Below are 17,695 nucleotides of genomic sequence, written 5' to 3' on the forward strand. Positions count from 1 at the left end.
GTGGCCCCTCGTACCCCGAGCACACCGCTCCGTGGCCCCCTGTCCCCTGAGCACAGCGCTCTGTGGCCCTCCGTCCCCGGAAGAGAATCAGAGAATTATTTAGGATGGAAAACACCTTTAAGAACATTTAGTCTACCTGTTAACCCAGCACTTCTAAGCCCAGCTCTAAACCATGTACATAAGCATCACATGCACACATTTTTCTCAACACTTCCAGGAATGGTGATTCCACCACTCCCCTGGACACCCTGTTAAATCAGGTAAACCCAGCCATGGGATTCATTTTAGTGTTAGAATTTGATTAGTATTTAACAAAGGCAAAGGGTTCAATAAAGTAATGTTTTATCTGCCATCGCACATCTCTAAAGAAAAACAGAACAAAAATATATTTAAGTTCTTAACCTTTTGTAATACTGCTTTATAAAACAAATACTATAACAGTTTTCAAAGTAAAAGAACTGGGACATATCTTTATCCCAGTGACAAAACAAACTGAAAAAGAAAATATTTCTCCCTGTGCTGCATAATTTTAAATCATATTATGATGGCAAAATAAGAACATAATCCCTGAAATTTGTACATTCAGAAATACATCAATACAAGAAGAAGCTTTTTTTTTCTTGTTGTTCAGTGACATACTGTTCATTTTACCTATTTTATAAAATTTGGTTTCTGGTAATTCTTTATAGACTGTTTGATGCAAATACAGTAATTAATAAATCTTCCTATTTATTTGCCTAATATGCTGCCATATGGATCTTACATTCCATTTTACTTGTTTGGCAGCCAAGCACAACCTTTGACTGCCTGTTTTAATCCTGCCTTTAAGTCTCTTAACATAAATAAAGATAATCCACCCAGAATCGTTTTCCTCCCTGATTATTTTTTCTTCATCTTCTTCTGTGTTTAACTTTGTATTTTTATTCTCAATGAACCAAATGTACAGATCTACCTTTTACAGCTCTGAACGTCATTTTACTGAGAAGAACTATAAGTGAGTGTTAACCACCAAATTGTATTGAATGTCATATAGCATTTGGCTATTTCATTTTTCTTATGCAACACAGGGAGAACAGCATGAAGTCCTCTATAAGACAGCTATGCTTATTAAGAATGTTTAATTAGATAGATGAATATAGCACAGCTGAGTTCAGAACATGGCCTGACTTATTGCCACACAAATAGGAAGCAAGCACATATTGTGGCTTGGGATATGTTTTTCTTTGATTCGTTGAGTTACGGAGGCACAAAGCCTCTAAAGATGACATCAGAAGTTATCCAATAATTTACAATAGCAATGAGAGGATTATGAGCTACTGTAATCCTTTCAAGTCACTAACACACATAATAGACAAGATGCTCAGAAGTGATGTGGCCGCCTTGCAAGTGATAGAATCTTCAAACTAAAAGGAAATTTAAGATAGAAGGCAAAGAGGTATCATAGATACAGCCAGAAAATCCCACCTTTTGAAGTTATAGTGGAGAAAAGAAGGGGCTGAACTAAGAAATGCTGAGTATCTCGTCCTCAGTAATCCTCGCACGCTTCAGAGATTTATCAGTTTCCAATGTGAATTTAGGTAGTCGTTGGGAACATCTGCTTCATTCTGCAAAGTGTGGCACCCAAGTCAGAGGTGTGCAGGTATAAGCTCCAAGTGATCTCCATGCCTGTATCTCACTGATGTGAGTGAAATAACACTTTTAAAATCCCCGTGTTGTACATGATTAAAAATCTGATCATCTTCGTTTGATTTTGAAACCTGAAAATAAAAAGAATTTTTAATGTCACACAGTATTGTCCATGGCATCTAAAGTAGAAATAAAATGCTGATTTTATTTTACTGCTATTAAGTCTATTTTCTATGGCCCTGACTGATGACACAAAATAAGTGAAATCCCTTTGGATATCAGTAACATTCCTATTGAATTAATTGGGCCAGAACTGCACTCCATGACTTCTACTGTGTTTCCACAGTAAAGAATAAACTTTTTCTCATCTCAAGATATATTCATGGATTCTTTCAAATATAACCAGCAGTGGAGTTTCTCTCTTTAAAGCTTGTAACTTATTGGTTAAATAGGAATGCTTTTTATAAAAGCACCATTTTGTTTACAAAGATGCAGCTTCTTCTCCTTTGATGTTGTCCCATGATAAAACAACCAGTTTCATATGAATATACTGGAAAATGCTAAAATTCTTGGATACCAGAAGAGTGTTCTTGAATGCAGAGAGAACCGTTCTTACATCATAGTGGAAATTTGATGCCCTATATTAACAGAGATTCTGCAAGAGGCAGTGCAGCTTGAACAATCAAAACAAAACAAAACAATGTACAGGATCTTCCTTTTCACCACAGCTAAAGCTTGCTTGGAATTAGCTTTGAGTAAGGCTGCTCCAGCCTGGATTATAGGTGGAGTCGGCCTTTCTGTAGTTTAGTTTGCACCTGCACCAATGGAAGGAAAAAGGGTGATGCAGGGGCTTAAAATATATTGCAACCTCTTTTGACTTAGAGAATTGGACAGAACTTGAAATCCCACATAATTTTTTCTTAAAGAGGAAAAATGGAGACAGGTATTTCTTTTTTCATTTAGAAAGGATGTTTACAATGATTTTTTCCCTGTGCTCATAGTAACACTATTTTGCTTTGAACACAGGTTTTTCTTTTCCTCTGGGTAATGTTTCCTACAGAGCTGCTTTCCATTCATTTTTTTAAAGATCGTGCTTTTGTGGCCATCTTTGAGATGTTTGTGTTTGAGTTTGTGATGGGTTTGCAATTTCTCTTTTTCACATGCACGTACAGACACACACAACCTACGTAACTGTTGCATTTGGTATGAGAATCTCAGTAAGTGCCTGTACCATCTGGCCAAGCCACAACAGTGCACATTTGCATGTGGTCTGGCTCCTGGGTGGTATTTTTGCATTGTTTCAGCTATCCCTAGACAAAGAGGCATTTAATTGCGTCTTCAATGAGCCTGTGCAGGAGACAGCTACAATACCCAAGAGCTTCACTGGGAAAGGGGGACTGCCCAGCCCCCACTACTGCAGCGTAGAGAAGCAAAGTGAGGAGGGGGGACCCGAGCTAAGGTGCTCTCTTAATTAAGTAATGTCAAATTCAGTGGCCATTTTTTCCCTAAGCAGCAGCTGTCTCAGCTGCCAGCTGCTCTCACGTTTCTGCGGCTGCTCTCTGACCCATGAGACATCGCTGACCTCCCCTTTTGCCCTTGTTTGCTTCCCTCCTGTACTCCCAGCCTCGCATCACTTGGGAGAATTTGGGAGGACAGCAGGAATACAGCGTGGACATAAATCAAGGATCATGAATGGGCTATAAAATTCGTGACTCATGCGCCTCTGTGTGTGTTGGTCTGTAACACAGGGGGACAGGCAGCCAGAAAGGGACATGAAAAGCCTGACAGAGAAAAAAGACCTCTGCTCAGGGAAGGTCATAGCAAAGGTCAGTGAACTTCCCCGGTGAGAATGAGTGTGCCACCAGATAATGGGAAATGGCAGTGGATGGACCTCCAGGAGGCAGGAGTCGGTTTACTCAGTAAATCAGAAAATCAAGGCCAATTGGAAAACAAAAGCATTGAAATACCACAGAAACCACACAATTTTTACTACAGGGATGATGATACAGGGCTGTTTAAAAACCATTTCAACATCAAATCCTAGGCCAAATCTTTCAGAGTTTGTTATTCTAGGCTGATACGCTGTTGCAGTCTGTGTTCTTTCCAAAGACTGCAGAGGACAAGCACGCAAGTTCACTAATTCCTCAATTAGGGGGCTTGCTGTTCTTTAAATTACACATATATTTAAATTGTTTAATTAATATATGCATCCTTGGCTTCTCTAAGGAAGCAGGGAAACAGCATGCCTTTAATTTGCACTTCAGAAGTACAGCAAATAAATGAAACTGAATAACAGAAGGAACCCTGTCTACTAGTTAGAGCAGAACTTCTCTTTTTTCCTTACATGCCTCCTTGTTGACCATTACAAAATAAGCACAAGCATATACTGGCATTGTCCCAGTAAGGATGAAAGACAAAAATAGGAATAAATTGTGAATTTTTACTCAGATACAAATTTAAATGTGAATTAGATGCTCATAAAATTTAATAAAGTATCCAAAATTATTAATAATGATAGTACTGAAATCTCATCAAGAAGCAGATGAGGACATTTGAGCAGGAGACACTGAACTAGATCAACCAGTATCCTTCAGGTTTTTTTATACCATGTCAATGACAACAGGTACTTGAAAACCTTGCTTAACCAGGTAAACCATGTCTACAACTCCTTGGGGTTCTTAAATTGGAACAAAGAGGCAACTAAAGTATTTGAAGGTACCTGTCCTGCTTTGCTTGATAGCTTGGTTTGTTGGTTACTTGGAAAAGCAGCACTGATTTTTCACAGTACAATACCTGCCAGCAACACCGGTAATTAAGGAGTGATTCTGCCCGTTCAGTAACATTTTGCTTTAAGAAGGTTAAAATAAGCACTTAATGATGTGTCCTTTAAAGATATTTCATGATGTTGGTTGGCAGTTGGTTGCCTGTCTTCAGAATTTGGACATAAATACTGTCACAGCATGAGCTGCATGAATCAGTACACAGCTATTTTCACTCGTTTAAGAAAATAATGATTGTAATCTTTGCATTTTGCAGGGATCCTAGAAACATTTCTAATTTGCTCTGACAGTGAATTCACGCTTTCTACAAATGATAGGCTGATACAAGTATTATCAGTACTAGAGAAATGAAGGTGAGAACTGTTAGAAACACAGGTCGCCACCTGCAACTACACTTCAGTAATAGCATGGCATCAAATTCCTTCAGTTAATTTGCCATGTTATGTGAAAGTGCTTATCACACAGCAAACCTGGATCATACACTTTGTTATCTGTTGCCTTTGTCCTATAGTCAGCTGGGCTACTTAGCCACTTTTTGCCAATGAATGCTATCATAAGGCATCAAGTATATTTATATGAATACACTTATTCTGGAAAGATAGAATGTATGCTTTTCTGTTCTGGAAAAGCAGAAATTTTAACTTAACCTCTAAGCCTAGGAGATAAAGAATTTAAAAATTATTATTATTCTTTATTAGTGATGGGAACAGAAGGCCACAGGGAATAAGACAATTGCAGAAAACACTGAGATTATAGGTTGGATTTTGAATCACACTTTCTGGGGAGTCATCTGGATGCCAGGAAATCAAAAGAATATTTTGTGTACTAAGATCAGAATAAGGATTGGTGTAGTTTAATTGAAGTTAATGGCACTGAAGTAGAAAGACAGACAGAATTTCCTCCCACAAAGTTTTACTGGAATCATAGTCTGTACTTGCCAGCTAGTGGGAAGACAGCTGAAATTTACACAAGGAGTGGGATCCCAGCACTAGTGGCTGGATCTTGCAGATATGTGCTCTGAAGTGTTTTGCAGCTATTCTGCCACTTAACAGGCATCTCCCTGTGCTCTTTCTGAAAGCAACTGCTTATTGACATGAACCAGTACAAAGCATCTTGCAGTGATATTAAGTTAGAGGTATTTTAGTACACAGGATAGTGATCATTCCTCTGTGATACTGTTGAGGCTGCACCTCAAATCTTGTGTTCAGTTTTGGGGCCCTCACTACAAGAAGGACATTGAGGTGCTGGAGCATGTCCAGAGAAGCACCATGGAGCTGGGGAAGGGTCTGGAGCACAACTCTGGTGAGGAGCAGCTGAGGGAGCTCGGGGGTGTTTTAACCTGGTGAAAAGGAGGCTGAGGGAGGTTCTTATTGCTCTCTACAACTGCCTGAAAAGAGGCTGTAGCCAGGTGGGGGTTGGCCTCTTCTCCCACATAACAAGTGAAAGGACAAGAGGAAATGGCCTTAGGTTGTGCCAGGGGAGATTTAGATTGGGTATTAGAAAAACTTTTTCATGGAAAGGATTGTAAAGCATTAGAACAGGCTGCCCAGGGAGGTGGTGGAGTCACCATCCCTGGAAGTGTTTAAAAAACATGGATATAGCACTTGAGGATGTGGTTTGGTGGTGAACACGGTGGTGGTGCAAAGCTGACAGTTGGACTTGATGATCTTAAAGGTCTTTTCCAACCTTAACAACTCCATGGTTCTATGTTGACTCTAGGTTTGACAACAACACTCAGAGACCATAAGCACGGTCAGCTTTACAGGCACAGGTAGTATCTTTTTTCACTCTCTAACCCATGCAAATAGGAGAAATATAATATGTGCATTAATTACATTTATTTTTATGACAGATCATTGGTTTCTAATCTTTCTCTTTCCAGGAAGAAAATCAGCATTCTTCATGTAACAATGCCACCTTGATTCTGCAGCCTATTTTTCTAATTTTAGTTACTGCCTTACTGAATATTGAATTTGTGATGGTTTTACCTGGGCTAAAAATAGAGTGAAAGAATTGCTATAAACCACACAGACAGACCTACATACCACAGCCCACACTCCATAATAAAGAAGATATGCTTGAAAGATTTCTTGCACGGCCTTGCAGATGAAAACTATGGGAAGGTCTTCACAGAATCATTAGGGTTGGAGGGAACCTCTGGAGATCATCCAGGCCAACCCCCTTGCCAAGGCAGGGTCACCCAGAGCAGGTGGCAGATGAATGTGTCCAGGTGGGTTTGGAATGTCTCCAGAGAGCCCCTGGGCAGCCTGTTCCAGTGCTCTGCCACCCTCAATGTAAATAAGTTCTTCCTCACGATGAGGTGAAACTTCTTGAGTTTATGGCCGTTGCTCCTCATCCCGTCACTGAGCACCACTGAAAAGAGTCTGGCACCATCTTCTTCACACCCACCTTTGAGACATTTATGAGATCCCCTCTCAGTCGTCTGTTCTCCGGGCTATATAGGCTACACACCCTCTCTGCTGTGAGGGCGGCATACGTAGCCCAGGGAAGCTGTGGACGGCCCACCGCCGGGAGCGTTCAAGGCCGGGCTGGCTGAGGCTCTGTGCCGCCGGAGCCTCCTCCCTCTCCCCCTCCGTCCGTCCCTCCCCCTGTCCTGCTCTCCCCGCCCGCCCCAGCCGGCGGCAGCTCCGGGCGGCGGCTCCTCCCCCGTGGCCGCCCGGCAGCATGGCGGCGGCGGTGGAGACCCGCAGAGTCTGCGAGACCGCCGGCTGCAGCAGCGAGGCCAAGCTGCAGTGCCCCACCTGCCTCAAGCTGGGCATCCAGGGCTCCTACTTCTGCTCCCAGGTGAGGTTCCCCGCGGCCCAGCTCCTCGCTTCGCGCTCCGGGCGTGCGGCGGGCGCAGGATCCAGCTCCCCGCGCCCGCTCCCGGCCGCCCGGGCCCGGCCCGGCGTGCCCGGCTCTGCCTCTCTGCCCGCCCGCTCCCGGCCAGCCCGCGGCAGCAGCCCCCGGGCAGGGGCCCCGCGCGAAGTTCCCCCTCGGTTCCTTGGGTGTTGGAGCTGGGGGAACCGGGCTGGCGGCCCCGGGCGGAGCGGGAGCCCCATTGCTCCTCGTGGCCGCGGGCGATGCGGGACCTCAGCGGCACGAAAGCGCAGCCGGAGCGCTCGTGAGAGGGTGCACGGATGTTCCTTTGCCTGAAGGTGTGGGTGGTCCGTGTGCTCCCCTTAAGAATAAAGGCTTAGTGGGACAAAGTGAGATGTGCTCATCAAATTCCAGCGGGAGCGTTTCTCTGCCGGCGTCAGCTCTGGAGTTGCTCGGCTTTGATAGACACCGGGAGACTTGTTGCTCTGAAAACAGATTTTCTTTAAGTTAGGAGTTTCTGTGAAAATTATTTTATACTCTTCCTTTTTTTTTTTAATTGTTCCCAACTTTTTTTTCCCCCCACTGTGTCTTCTGATGTTCTACTCTGAGGATGCCAAACAGGAAGGCTCAGGTTAGGCCACATGTCATAGAGCAGTCAGCCCTCACGTATAAATCAGAGAATTGAACATGTTCTGTAGGCCTCGGCCATCCTCACCTGTTACCACAGTGGTAATAGAGTGTGGTCCTTCAGTAGAAAGAGCTGTGTTGAGTGGGTTTTTTGTTTGTGGGGTTTGTTTTGGTTTTGTTCTGTTTTGTTTGGGGTTTTTTTTATTAACTTTAAAATGTGAGGTAAAATATATAGCCTAATCCTTTGAACTTTTTGTATGTGTAATTTCTGTCAAAATCAGTGAGGACGTATGTGTATAGTTCAGAGGTTAACACTGACTTTCCTTGTCACAGTTATAATTTCAGAGTAAAGTCATTGAACATTTGTAGATAAACATATGAAAATAATTCAGTCACATCAGGTAGATTAATTTATTAATTGGAAAGAATTCTTTTCTGAGCCGGGATATAAGCTGATAGTTATGGTTTGCATAGGACTAGGGGAAAACTTCCCACGTGCTTGTGACACACCCACTGCACAGTTTCTGGTACTTTCCCCTGAAGTCTCTGTGCCCTATGCTGGGAGTCGATGCCAAATTAGAGCAACTGCAACTCAGAATTGTTCTGACAGTTCTGTATCTCTGGTTCCCACGTGGTGCTTGTGGTTAACTTCTAGGATTTGCTCTGCGTTTCACTGCATGTTTTGACATGTCTGATGTAAAACTCATCATAAATGCATCGTTGGTTATATACAAATATTAGACGGTGACAACAAAACCATTTGTTAAGAGAACAAACAGGTCAACGTGAAGAGTTCTAGTTACATCTTCACTCCTCTCCTTCCCATCCCTAACTCAGCTAATTCTACATAGGGTGCAGAGATTCTTATTATCTATATATTAAGTTTAATTCTTTTGAAATACCTGCTGCTGTTGTTAGGTAAAAGGGGAATTACTGGAAATACTTCCTAGCTTGTTAAAATAGGCTGCTGGATAACTGACTACACACTTGTAAAACTGTCCTGCCTAGAAAATGAAATACTGAACTGGGAATCCCAGTCATCTCACTTCTGAGTGACCTGGGGCGTGTTGTGCCTCACTGTCCCAGTCAGGAATGTAGGTAAGCACATTGAAGGTGCTTTGGAAGTTTTGGGGCAACACGTTACAGAGAAGGACATTAATGACAGCCTGTTTTAAAGACATGAAAGAAGTGTCACGCACTGAGAGAAGAATCCCTGTGTTCAGACCCTTAACCCCCAGCAGTAGCCTTTGTGGGGCCCAGCATTGAACTGTCCCGAGGCTGCAGCTCTCCTCATCACCTGGTGTGTGCCGTGGAAGAGACTCGCCGCAGTCCTGCCCTGGTGTCTGGCAAGCACCATCAGAAGGGTGGGTGAGGTGCTGCTGACAACCTGGCTGCCTCTTCCAATAAGCACGTGCAGGTGAAGGACTGTTATTTTCTCTGAACTTCCAGCAAGTTTCATCTGGTTAGCATCTGTGAAACTTTTCTGGAGTTCTCTGTTTGGTGGTTTTCTTTCCATTCTGGTCTTACATGCATAAATAACTCCTAGATAAGCTAGTGAGTGGACCTAGGATGTTGTTCCACCTCACAGCACAGCCTGTGTTGTAGCTAGCTTGGTGCTATTCCCTTCCTCCAAGGATGCACCTTTCTCTTAAGCTGTCCCTGATTCCTTGGTGAGCCACTTCTGAGTTCTTCAGGGTTTTCTTTTGATGGAGGAAAAGCAGTTGCATTAATTGGGTTTCTTTTGCTTGTTTAGCTAGCTGTGCACTGCAGGGTCATGAAACACTTCAGGAGTGTGCTGCTGAAGAGCAGGCTTGCCCAGTGTGGCCCAGTTTGGCCCAGCCATAAAGTCAGCCTGTCCTTATGGAATGCAGTGGTGTTAGCCAGGTGTGTGGGCACTTACTTTGAGCTGAGGGTGGATTGGGAGCCACAAGCTATCTGGCATCTCCTTGACAGGTAAAAGCATCTGTATGGACATGGACACCAGGTTAATTAATCTGCCCGGAAGCCTGCAATGACTTTTTCATACAGCCAAAACACCAATCAGAGCTAACCCCAAATTTGTAGTAATTAATTTTTTCTACTGCTAAGAATAAAGAATAAAATAATTGTGAACTGCTGTAGGAAGGCAACCATATGAAGCAATGTATTTGGATTATAAGTTACTAACATATCATTTGCTAAGGAAAAATAGTGCGGGAGGTATAGGACTGAGAATCTCGGTGTAGTGTGGAGATTGATTACAAATTATTTTTCATGACTGTACACAGAGAATTGAAGTGAACTTTTCAAGTAGATCGCATCAAGACAATGATTTCCCTGGTGGATTTATCATTTGTGTCTCTCCTTTGCTGGAGGAAGGGTGTTCTTCTGGTCACTTATTTTTTTCTCCCTCTCTGAATCAAAATGTATGCCTCAACAACATGCCCTGAAAATGCATATGCCAAAGTAATTTGACATTCTCTGAGATTTCTTTGAGCCAACACTGTTTCCTCTCTGGCTGTTGGGCACCTTGGAAACTGGGTACAGCTGCTGAGTAATAGTTGTTCTTGTGGGTCGTGGATGGAAAGGAGGCCACGTGGCCGGGTTCTGGCCGAACAGGGAGGTTTTGAACTGGTAGGGGAGACAAGGTGAAAATGGCTTTTAGCAGCAGAGGAGCTCTTGAGGTGGTGTGTTGAACCCTGGGTGGTTTTCTTTTCCTGTCACTTCAAGGTGTAACAAGAGGAACTGTTCTGCTGAGGGATTCTGTCTGCTGTTAACCCTTAGTAATACTTTAGGCTAGTAAATGAAGTACTGTCACTACCAGCTACCTTTTTTCACTGTCTTGTTTTCTTTTCTGTAGAGACTTACTGCAGTGTTGCATGTGTTTATCATCTTACGGTGAGCTACAGTAATGCAGTCTGTCTTCTGAATGCAGAAATAACACAGATGTCCAGCATCACATCTCAACTGCAGTGTTCCTCTTACTAAGATGAATTTGCTGTTGTGAAATCTGCCTCATAGATACAGTCACTTGTGTGTACATTGTGTGTAGTGTACATAAAGAGTGTGTGTTTAAATAGACAATTTGCATTTCTTTTATGTCTTCTACAAGTGGCTGAAGGATAAAGAAGAGGAGAGTAATGATTGTTCTTGAGGTCTCCAGTTACCATTTTTATGTGAGCCTTCTAATTGTGAATGGATCTCTTATTAGTGATTTTGTGTTGCTTTCATGACAACTTCCTCTTTCATACTACTTATATAAAAGTGTCTTGGACAAAAGAGAGTAGGTTTTCTGTAGTGTGGACTAGATGCTGTTGCAGGGCCATTTCTCCAGCCAAATTCAGAAATACCTACTTGTAGACACTTTCTGAAAACATTCTCTTACTCTGAAGTCAGTGGCCTGTGCCATTTTTGTTTCTCTGAGAGCTGGAGGCTGTGGGTTTTTATCCTAACAGTAGTCATAACTTACTCAAGGAGAACTGTCGCCCCTTCCTGCTTTGTGTGGCCTTGTGTTGTCAGCCCCAAGTGTATGAAGTGGTCTGGCTGTGGAGTCAGAGGCGAGGATTGGGGTGGCATGGTGACTCTGCCACGTGTGTTTTAGGTGTTTGAAGGGGTAGCAGTTTCTCTGAACTGTACAGTTGGCGGCAGTGTCTCTCTTGGACTGGTGGGTACCTCCCAATATCTCTTCATACCTCTTGACATTTGAGGTGGAGTATGACTCGTTAAATTCCAGTGACGGGAAAGAAATGCTGTTTTGTTCTCTCAGGGAGTTTATATACCATTTACTCCTTTCCGGGAGGCACATTTTCACTGACACTCAGCCCTGGGCTCTTGACAGCTGTGGATGCTCAAGGTCACAGTAATTTGTGAAAAACTGTGGACCTGAAGAAGATTGTCATCCCGTCTCCTGTTTTGCTGTTTCCTTTCACCGTCAATGTGTTGGGGGTGGGGAGCAGGGAGCAATGGACCTGGATAAAACTATTCTTTGTCTTCTCTCACATCAGACTGTAGGACATCAGTGCCATGTTTTGTCCTTGGTTCACTATTCTTTGCTGCGCCTGAAATAGGCTAAAACCTGCTGCTTGGATCCAACAGCAGCACGCAGGGGTTTCCTCAGGCATAAATGGCACTCAGCTGATACTATCTTCTAGAAAATCAGATTTCTTTCATCAGGAACATGACATTTTCAATTGCCTGTAAATCACTATGAATAGCTGTGTCTGAGGTAAGTGCCTGATTGTTGGTGAGGTATAAAAGCTGAGCCCTCATGACTTTCTGAAAGTAAAACTTCAGACTCCTATAGGCAGACTTGCTGAACTATTGTTCCATGTACTGAAAGGATAGTCCAGTTAGATTTCCTCTGGTCTGTTCCTTCACTACTCTCAGAAATCAGTTGTATATTTCTGTAAATCTGAAGAGCTGCAGAATGCAGTCCCTTCCTCAAAGGAAGGGCTCAGTCGGTCATGTGGGACCGATCAGGTCTTAGATGAAGGAGAAAGTTCATGTAGGTACTTGTTGATGTAGGTACTGCATGTAGGTACTTCTCTTGGAGTTGAATCTGAAAACACATATTTGATTCTTCTGAAAACCTGACTATTCATGTATGCTGCTTAGGCTAGTTTGGGAATTCTGTAGAGAGTTTTTCAGGCCGGAGGCTGTCTCTGTGGGCTTGTACTGCCCTAGAAGGATTTCAGCGTGCTGAAAAGAGTCAACTGTTTCATTTAGCATCAAATGTATTAACATGTCAACATACTTGTACTTATGGATAAAATGTGAGTTAATCTGTACTGTATTTAGTATATATATATCACTGATAGCCTGGTATTAAGCTAAATGCTGTCTTCAGGGTTTTTTTGGGTTTTTTTTTGCTTCTGTTTTGCATACCTTCAAGGTATTTGGTTAAAGTGAGTTCTCATTATGCAAAACTACATGATCTCAGGTTAAGCCCCAGACAGTTTTACATTCTAAAGGACATTTGTAAATTCTGTTAAAAAGATTGCTCAGAATATTTTTAAATACAGTGTGCTGCTTGGCACTGTTTCCTAGATGTTTGTCCATCACAGTTCAGGGTATAATGACATGCAAAGAGACAGACAGTCTGTCCTCACAGTCTTAATTCCAAATATCTTTTTTTTTTTTTTTTTCTGTAAAGTAGGTATTTTTGGAAGTTGATCACAGTGGCTGTAAATGATGAGCATAGAGGATGGAAGGGGTAATTCTGTGGAAGTTGGACACAAGTTGGAGTGCTGACAAATGTTGCCAGAGCTAACTTGAAACGAGCTGCTCCCATGCAAAGGCAGTTCAGAAACACGGTCTATGAGCATGCCTTGAAATCTGTGGTGTGGTGGCTGCATAGCTTCCTGGGTTTGGATATCATAGAATGGCCTGGCTTGGAAGGGACCTTAGAGATCATCTGGTTCCAACCCCCTGCCATGGGCAGGGACACCTTCCACTAGACCAGGTTGTTCAGAGCCCCATCCAACCTGGCTGTGAACACATCCAGGGATGGGGCATCCTCATCTCAGGGTAGCTGATTTAAATCTAGTTTGTTATGTCTGTGCTGTACAGAGATTTGCAGTGTAATGATACCCAAATCTTGATTGAGCATCCTTTTCTCCTCTGGAATTTGCAGTTGGCTGTACTTTTCCACCTCTTAATCAGGTTATATGCATACATGAACCGAACAAATAAGAAGCTCCCTGTTACTACTGTAAAGATGACAATAAACATAGCATAATTTTTACCCCCTAATTACTTCAATAACTGTTTTAAAGGGTTTTGTTCTTTCAGTGGTTGATTTAAAAAAAAAGCTCAAGGTATTTCGTAGTGATCAGTGTGTTCACAGTGAAAATGCACCATACTATAAAACAAATGCTGCTATGCTGCATGATTCTGTCAATATTTCAACCAGTAAATAGCTGTTGGGTGAGTCCTTAAGGTAAAAATCATTTTCAGAAATAACACAGCTTCCACAAGGGGATCCAATGGGAATCTTTCCAAATGATAATGCTGGCTGTGCCTTTGGTTACCTTTCGGTATATTCTGGTGAACACTGGATTGAACTTCTCTCCAAATACAAAACCAGTGGGATTGGCTTAAGAATGTCTTGAAGCCAGAAATGTTGTTAAAGGTTTAAATATGTTGACAGCCTCTGTCAAACACACTTATAGTTTTCTTCGTGATAGAATAGTTGTACCCAGGGTTGCTCTAAACAAGTCCAGGATTACCCCTCTGCCTTCTTTTTTGTCATACGTTTGACCTCTCTTCTTGTACAGTCCTCTTCAGTGTTTCCATGTCTGTCTTGATTGCTGTGTAAAAGGCACATGCAATAAAAAGAAAAATGCTTTATGTGAGAAGGGTGGGGGTATTAATATCAGGCATGCTAATGGATAATATAGTGTTTGAAATGAAATCCAGGAAGTCTTCCAAGAAACTTGAAGCTAAATTAATTTTGTTCCTGTGTACTTTCCCCCTGAAGTTATTTAATATTTTGAAATACAGCCATGTAGTGTTACATGTTCCTTTTTTCACTGTATCAGAAAAAAAGGTCTTTATTTTCTTCATTTTAATATTAAAAATCACCCTGGATATTTTTTCCCTGGATTTTGTTTATTTAGTTATTGAAAATTTGCTATCCTGACCTGGGTAGGGCATAGGAACACAGAAGAATCGTTAATCGTAATAGCAAGATTGAAGTAAATGTCTCAGGAGAAGGCTCAGTGAAAAGCATAATTTTGTCCAGAAAATTTTCCAGAAAGTGGCCCACATGGAGAGAAGGAGCTGGTTTCTTCCATAGCTTGTCAGGAAGTCTGTGGTATAGAAGGTGAGGGTGTTTGCAATGTGCAGTGGTACTTTGGTAGAGCTTTGTTGCCAGAGCTGTGATTCTTCAACCTGTGAGATGACAGCTGCCATATTTTTATGGGGAATTGCCAAGGCAGAGCTCTGCAGTCATGTGCAGTGTGGGGCTTGTGCAGTAGGTCGTTGAATATAAATAATTTGTATGTACCCGGTAAGTCCAGTGCTTGCAGGAAGCATATGACTGATCCTACACAAAATAGATGGGCTGGAGGTGGATGTGCAGCATATCCTTTGAGTGCCTTCCAAAAGTGTCAGACCAAGGCAGAGAGATTCATTGATTGTACATTGCACTTGTAACAGCCCCTGCTCACAAAAATGCTTCAAACTTGCTGTGTGTGCCTGTTGCACTTGATGGATGTGCACATGGGGCCCGTGTCTGGGTTGCCTTGGTGTACAGCAGCTTTGGAGCTGTGCCCCAGGAGTTCTCACAGAGCTGCTGCTCCTCTGGAGATAGAGGGCAAGTAAAATCTGGGAAACATGTTTGGGAAAACTCAAGCATATGGCAGCCTTATGCAGGATCATCTTAGATTGTCCATAGCTGCAGGAAATAAAAGCCAAAATAGAGCCAATCAGGTTATGGTACTATCCCTGGTGCTGTGTTTGTCCAGTTTTTCTGGTTATGGGCCAGCAAAGAGGAAAGGCTATTGGTGTAGGACGAAGTAAGGGCATTAGAGAATGTCCCTCAAAAAAGCAGAGAAGGAACTACAGTCAGTAATTACCACAGCTGATGTACGTCTTCCCCAGATGCTCCTTTATATTCAAATAAGTGGATTCTAGGTTTGTAGACTTGGTAGCTGCTCTAAGTCCTTGGTTGTGTAATCCTTCTTCTGCTTCAGAACAAGGACCTCGTGTTTGAAAGGGGATTAAAACCATACTGGTGCTTCTAGTGTGCTTGAAATAGTGGGTTTAGATTTTTTTTTCTTAATTTTTTTTCCCTATAGCAGGCCTGAGTTAAAACCTGTTCCTTTTCTCCTAGCTCCCCAACAAAGGAAAGTGCGGTGCAAAGGTCTGTGTATGCAGTGGGTTATATAGGTGTGACAGCAGAACCTTGGGCTGCTCACTGGAAGTGATATTTTCTCGGGTCATGGGAAGTGTTGGTTTCAGAGCTCCTGGCAATGGTTGGTTTCAGTCACTCCTGGTGTGTAGGGTAGCAGAACACAACAAACAACTGGTTCTGATCACAAGGGGAACAGCGCACAGCAGGGTCTTTTTGAACATAGGTGTACTTGTCAACCACTGCACTGTGTGTTTGTGGGTGCATTTTGGTAACTACTGCTTGCAAGACTAATGAGGGCAGAGGGAAAAAGTGGCTCAACAGGAGCAGACATCTCAGAGCGCTCAAGAGTGACCCTGAAGCAAGGGGAGAATGTTACAAGCTGGGCTTAGTTTGCAGATCTGTTGTCTTGGACTGGTCGAGTGTTGTATACTTCAGCTTGAATCAGTTGTTGGCTCTGGATGGTAGTTTTACAATGATGATTCAGCATTAGTATTGTTTTTCCTTAAAAAGAAAAACAGTTTGCTTCCTTCCTCTTCAGAAATTCAGCTGTAATTGTCAGTGATTGGAATTAGCAGTTTCTTAATGGTTGTTTTGAGTGCACACAGCCATTGATTTAGAATTTCTGCTACAAAACCAAGTAATTTGCTCATTAGCACCTTAAGGGATCACCTTTAATGCTGCCTTCTCCAGCCTTTCTACTTAAATCTCTTTTCTTTCATGTGTTTTCTTCATCTTAGTATTTCTTTATTCTCCAGCTGCTAGCCATTTCCATCTGCCCCTTTGCTGATTCTTTGTTCCTTGCATGAACTGCTCTATTTGTGCTTGGGAAGAAAAGACCAAACTCCTCCACAGACATTTTTTTCCTGATTTACATTTCAACTTTCTCGATACTTTTTTTCCATTTCCTATTTTCATGCAGTAGCCCTCATTTCCCCCCTTTAGTCTACTTCATTAGTTCCCTTGTGGTTGTGCTAATTGGCCTCTGTTGCTTTCCTGTGCTGGAGCAGAAGGCAGAAGGGATGCAATTAGCAGGTGGAGATGGCTTCTTGTAGGAGTCAAGGGAGGACCTTGCTGCTCACTGCAGCACTGTGAGATTAGGTACTGAGATAGACTCAGTGTTTCAGCCAACCTGCAGCCACCATGGTGTTTAGTTACCCATTAAAATGATAAGGGGTCAATATTTAATATGTAGGATTATATCAATGTATTTCACTGTCATGGGTGTTGTCTGTTTGGCTGTGCTTTCTGCCTATTCTGGTTCAAAACTTTTGAATGTAGTATTTTCTACTGCTAAGACTAGCAGTTACAGTAGCATTTACTGCATATTGCTACAAGGGTTAATAAAAGCAGTCTTCTAGTTTTCTTTTGAAATACATTTCCTTCTCTATTTTGTCAAGTTGGTGTATCTGTCCATGTAAATGCTGCTTAAAACATATTTATACATTTTGTTTGCAATTCTAGGAGTGCTTTAAGGGAAGCTGGGCCACTCACAAGTTATTACACAAGAAAGCAAGTAAGTACATTTTTTTTTTAAATGCATTTTAATATTGCTTTGGTGTTGTGCTGTGCAGTGAGCTCTAGGTGGCCCTGCTTGAGCTGGGGATTGGACCAGATGACCTCCAGAGGTCCTTTCCAACTTCAACTGCTCTGTGCTTCTCTGCCTAAGAATGGTATTGGGTTTTTTTCCAAGATACTTGACACCGAATGATGCATGTCTGAAATTTTGTCCAGTTCCCTACAATCTAAAGTGATGCGTAAAATTTCAGAGGCAGAGGTACACAGAAGTCTCTGTTCTTTTTTCTATTTGCATGAATTACTGCTTGAGCTACAGTTATATGTTCTATACATGTTCTACATGTATAGAATATACACCTGTTCTGTGTTCAGGTATATGAACACAGAAAGAGGGGTGCTGAAATAAAAGGCAAGAAAAATAATAAATCATTATTGTAAGGCAATGTTCCCTTGTAACATTCTGATGTCTAATACAGTAAAAGGCAATACAGTG

The 17,695-nt window shown here is 42.3% G+C and overlaps 1 protein-coding gene across 2 annotated transcripts in view; it reads left to right on the forward strand.

Moving 5' to 3' along the window:
• The first annotated feature begins 7,044 nt into the window (after nt 1-7,044).
• Nucleotides 7,045-17,695, forward strand: part of METAP1 (methionyl aminopeptidase 1) — a 30,158-nt gene continuing 19,507 nt past the window's right edge. For both annotated transcript variants that reach the window (XM_042049731.1, XM_042049730.1), the window contains exons 1-2: nt 7,045-7,211; nt 17,149-17,200. In XM_042049731.1, coding sequence (XP_041905665.1) covers nt 7,092-7,211; nt 17,149-17,200 — 172 coding nt within the window. In that variant the 5' untranslated portion in view covers nt 7,045-7,091. The remainder of the gene's footprint in view (nt 7,212-17,148; nt 17,201-17,695) is intronic.

Source organism: Corvus kubaryi, unplaced genomic scaffold (assembly GCF_017639235.1).
Source record: "Corvus kubaryi isolate FWS band 111438036 unplaced genomic scaffold, C.kubaryi_AGA036_p1.0 71, whole genome shotgun sequence".
Classification (NCBI taxonomy): domain Eukaryota; kingdom Metazoa; phylum Chordata; class Aves; order Passeriformes; family Corvidae; genus Corvus; species Corvus kubaryi.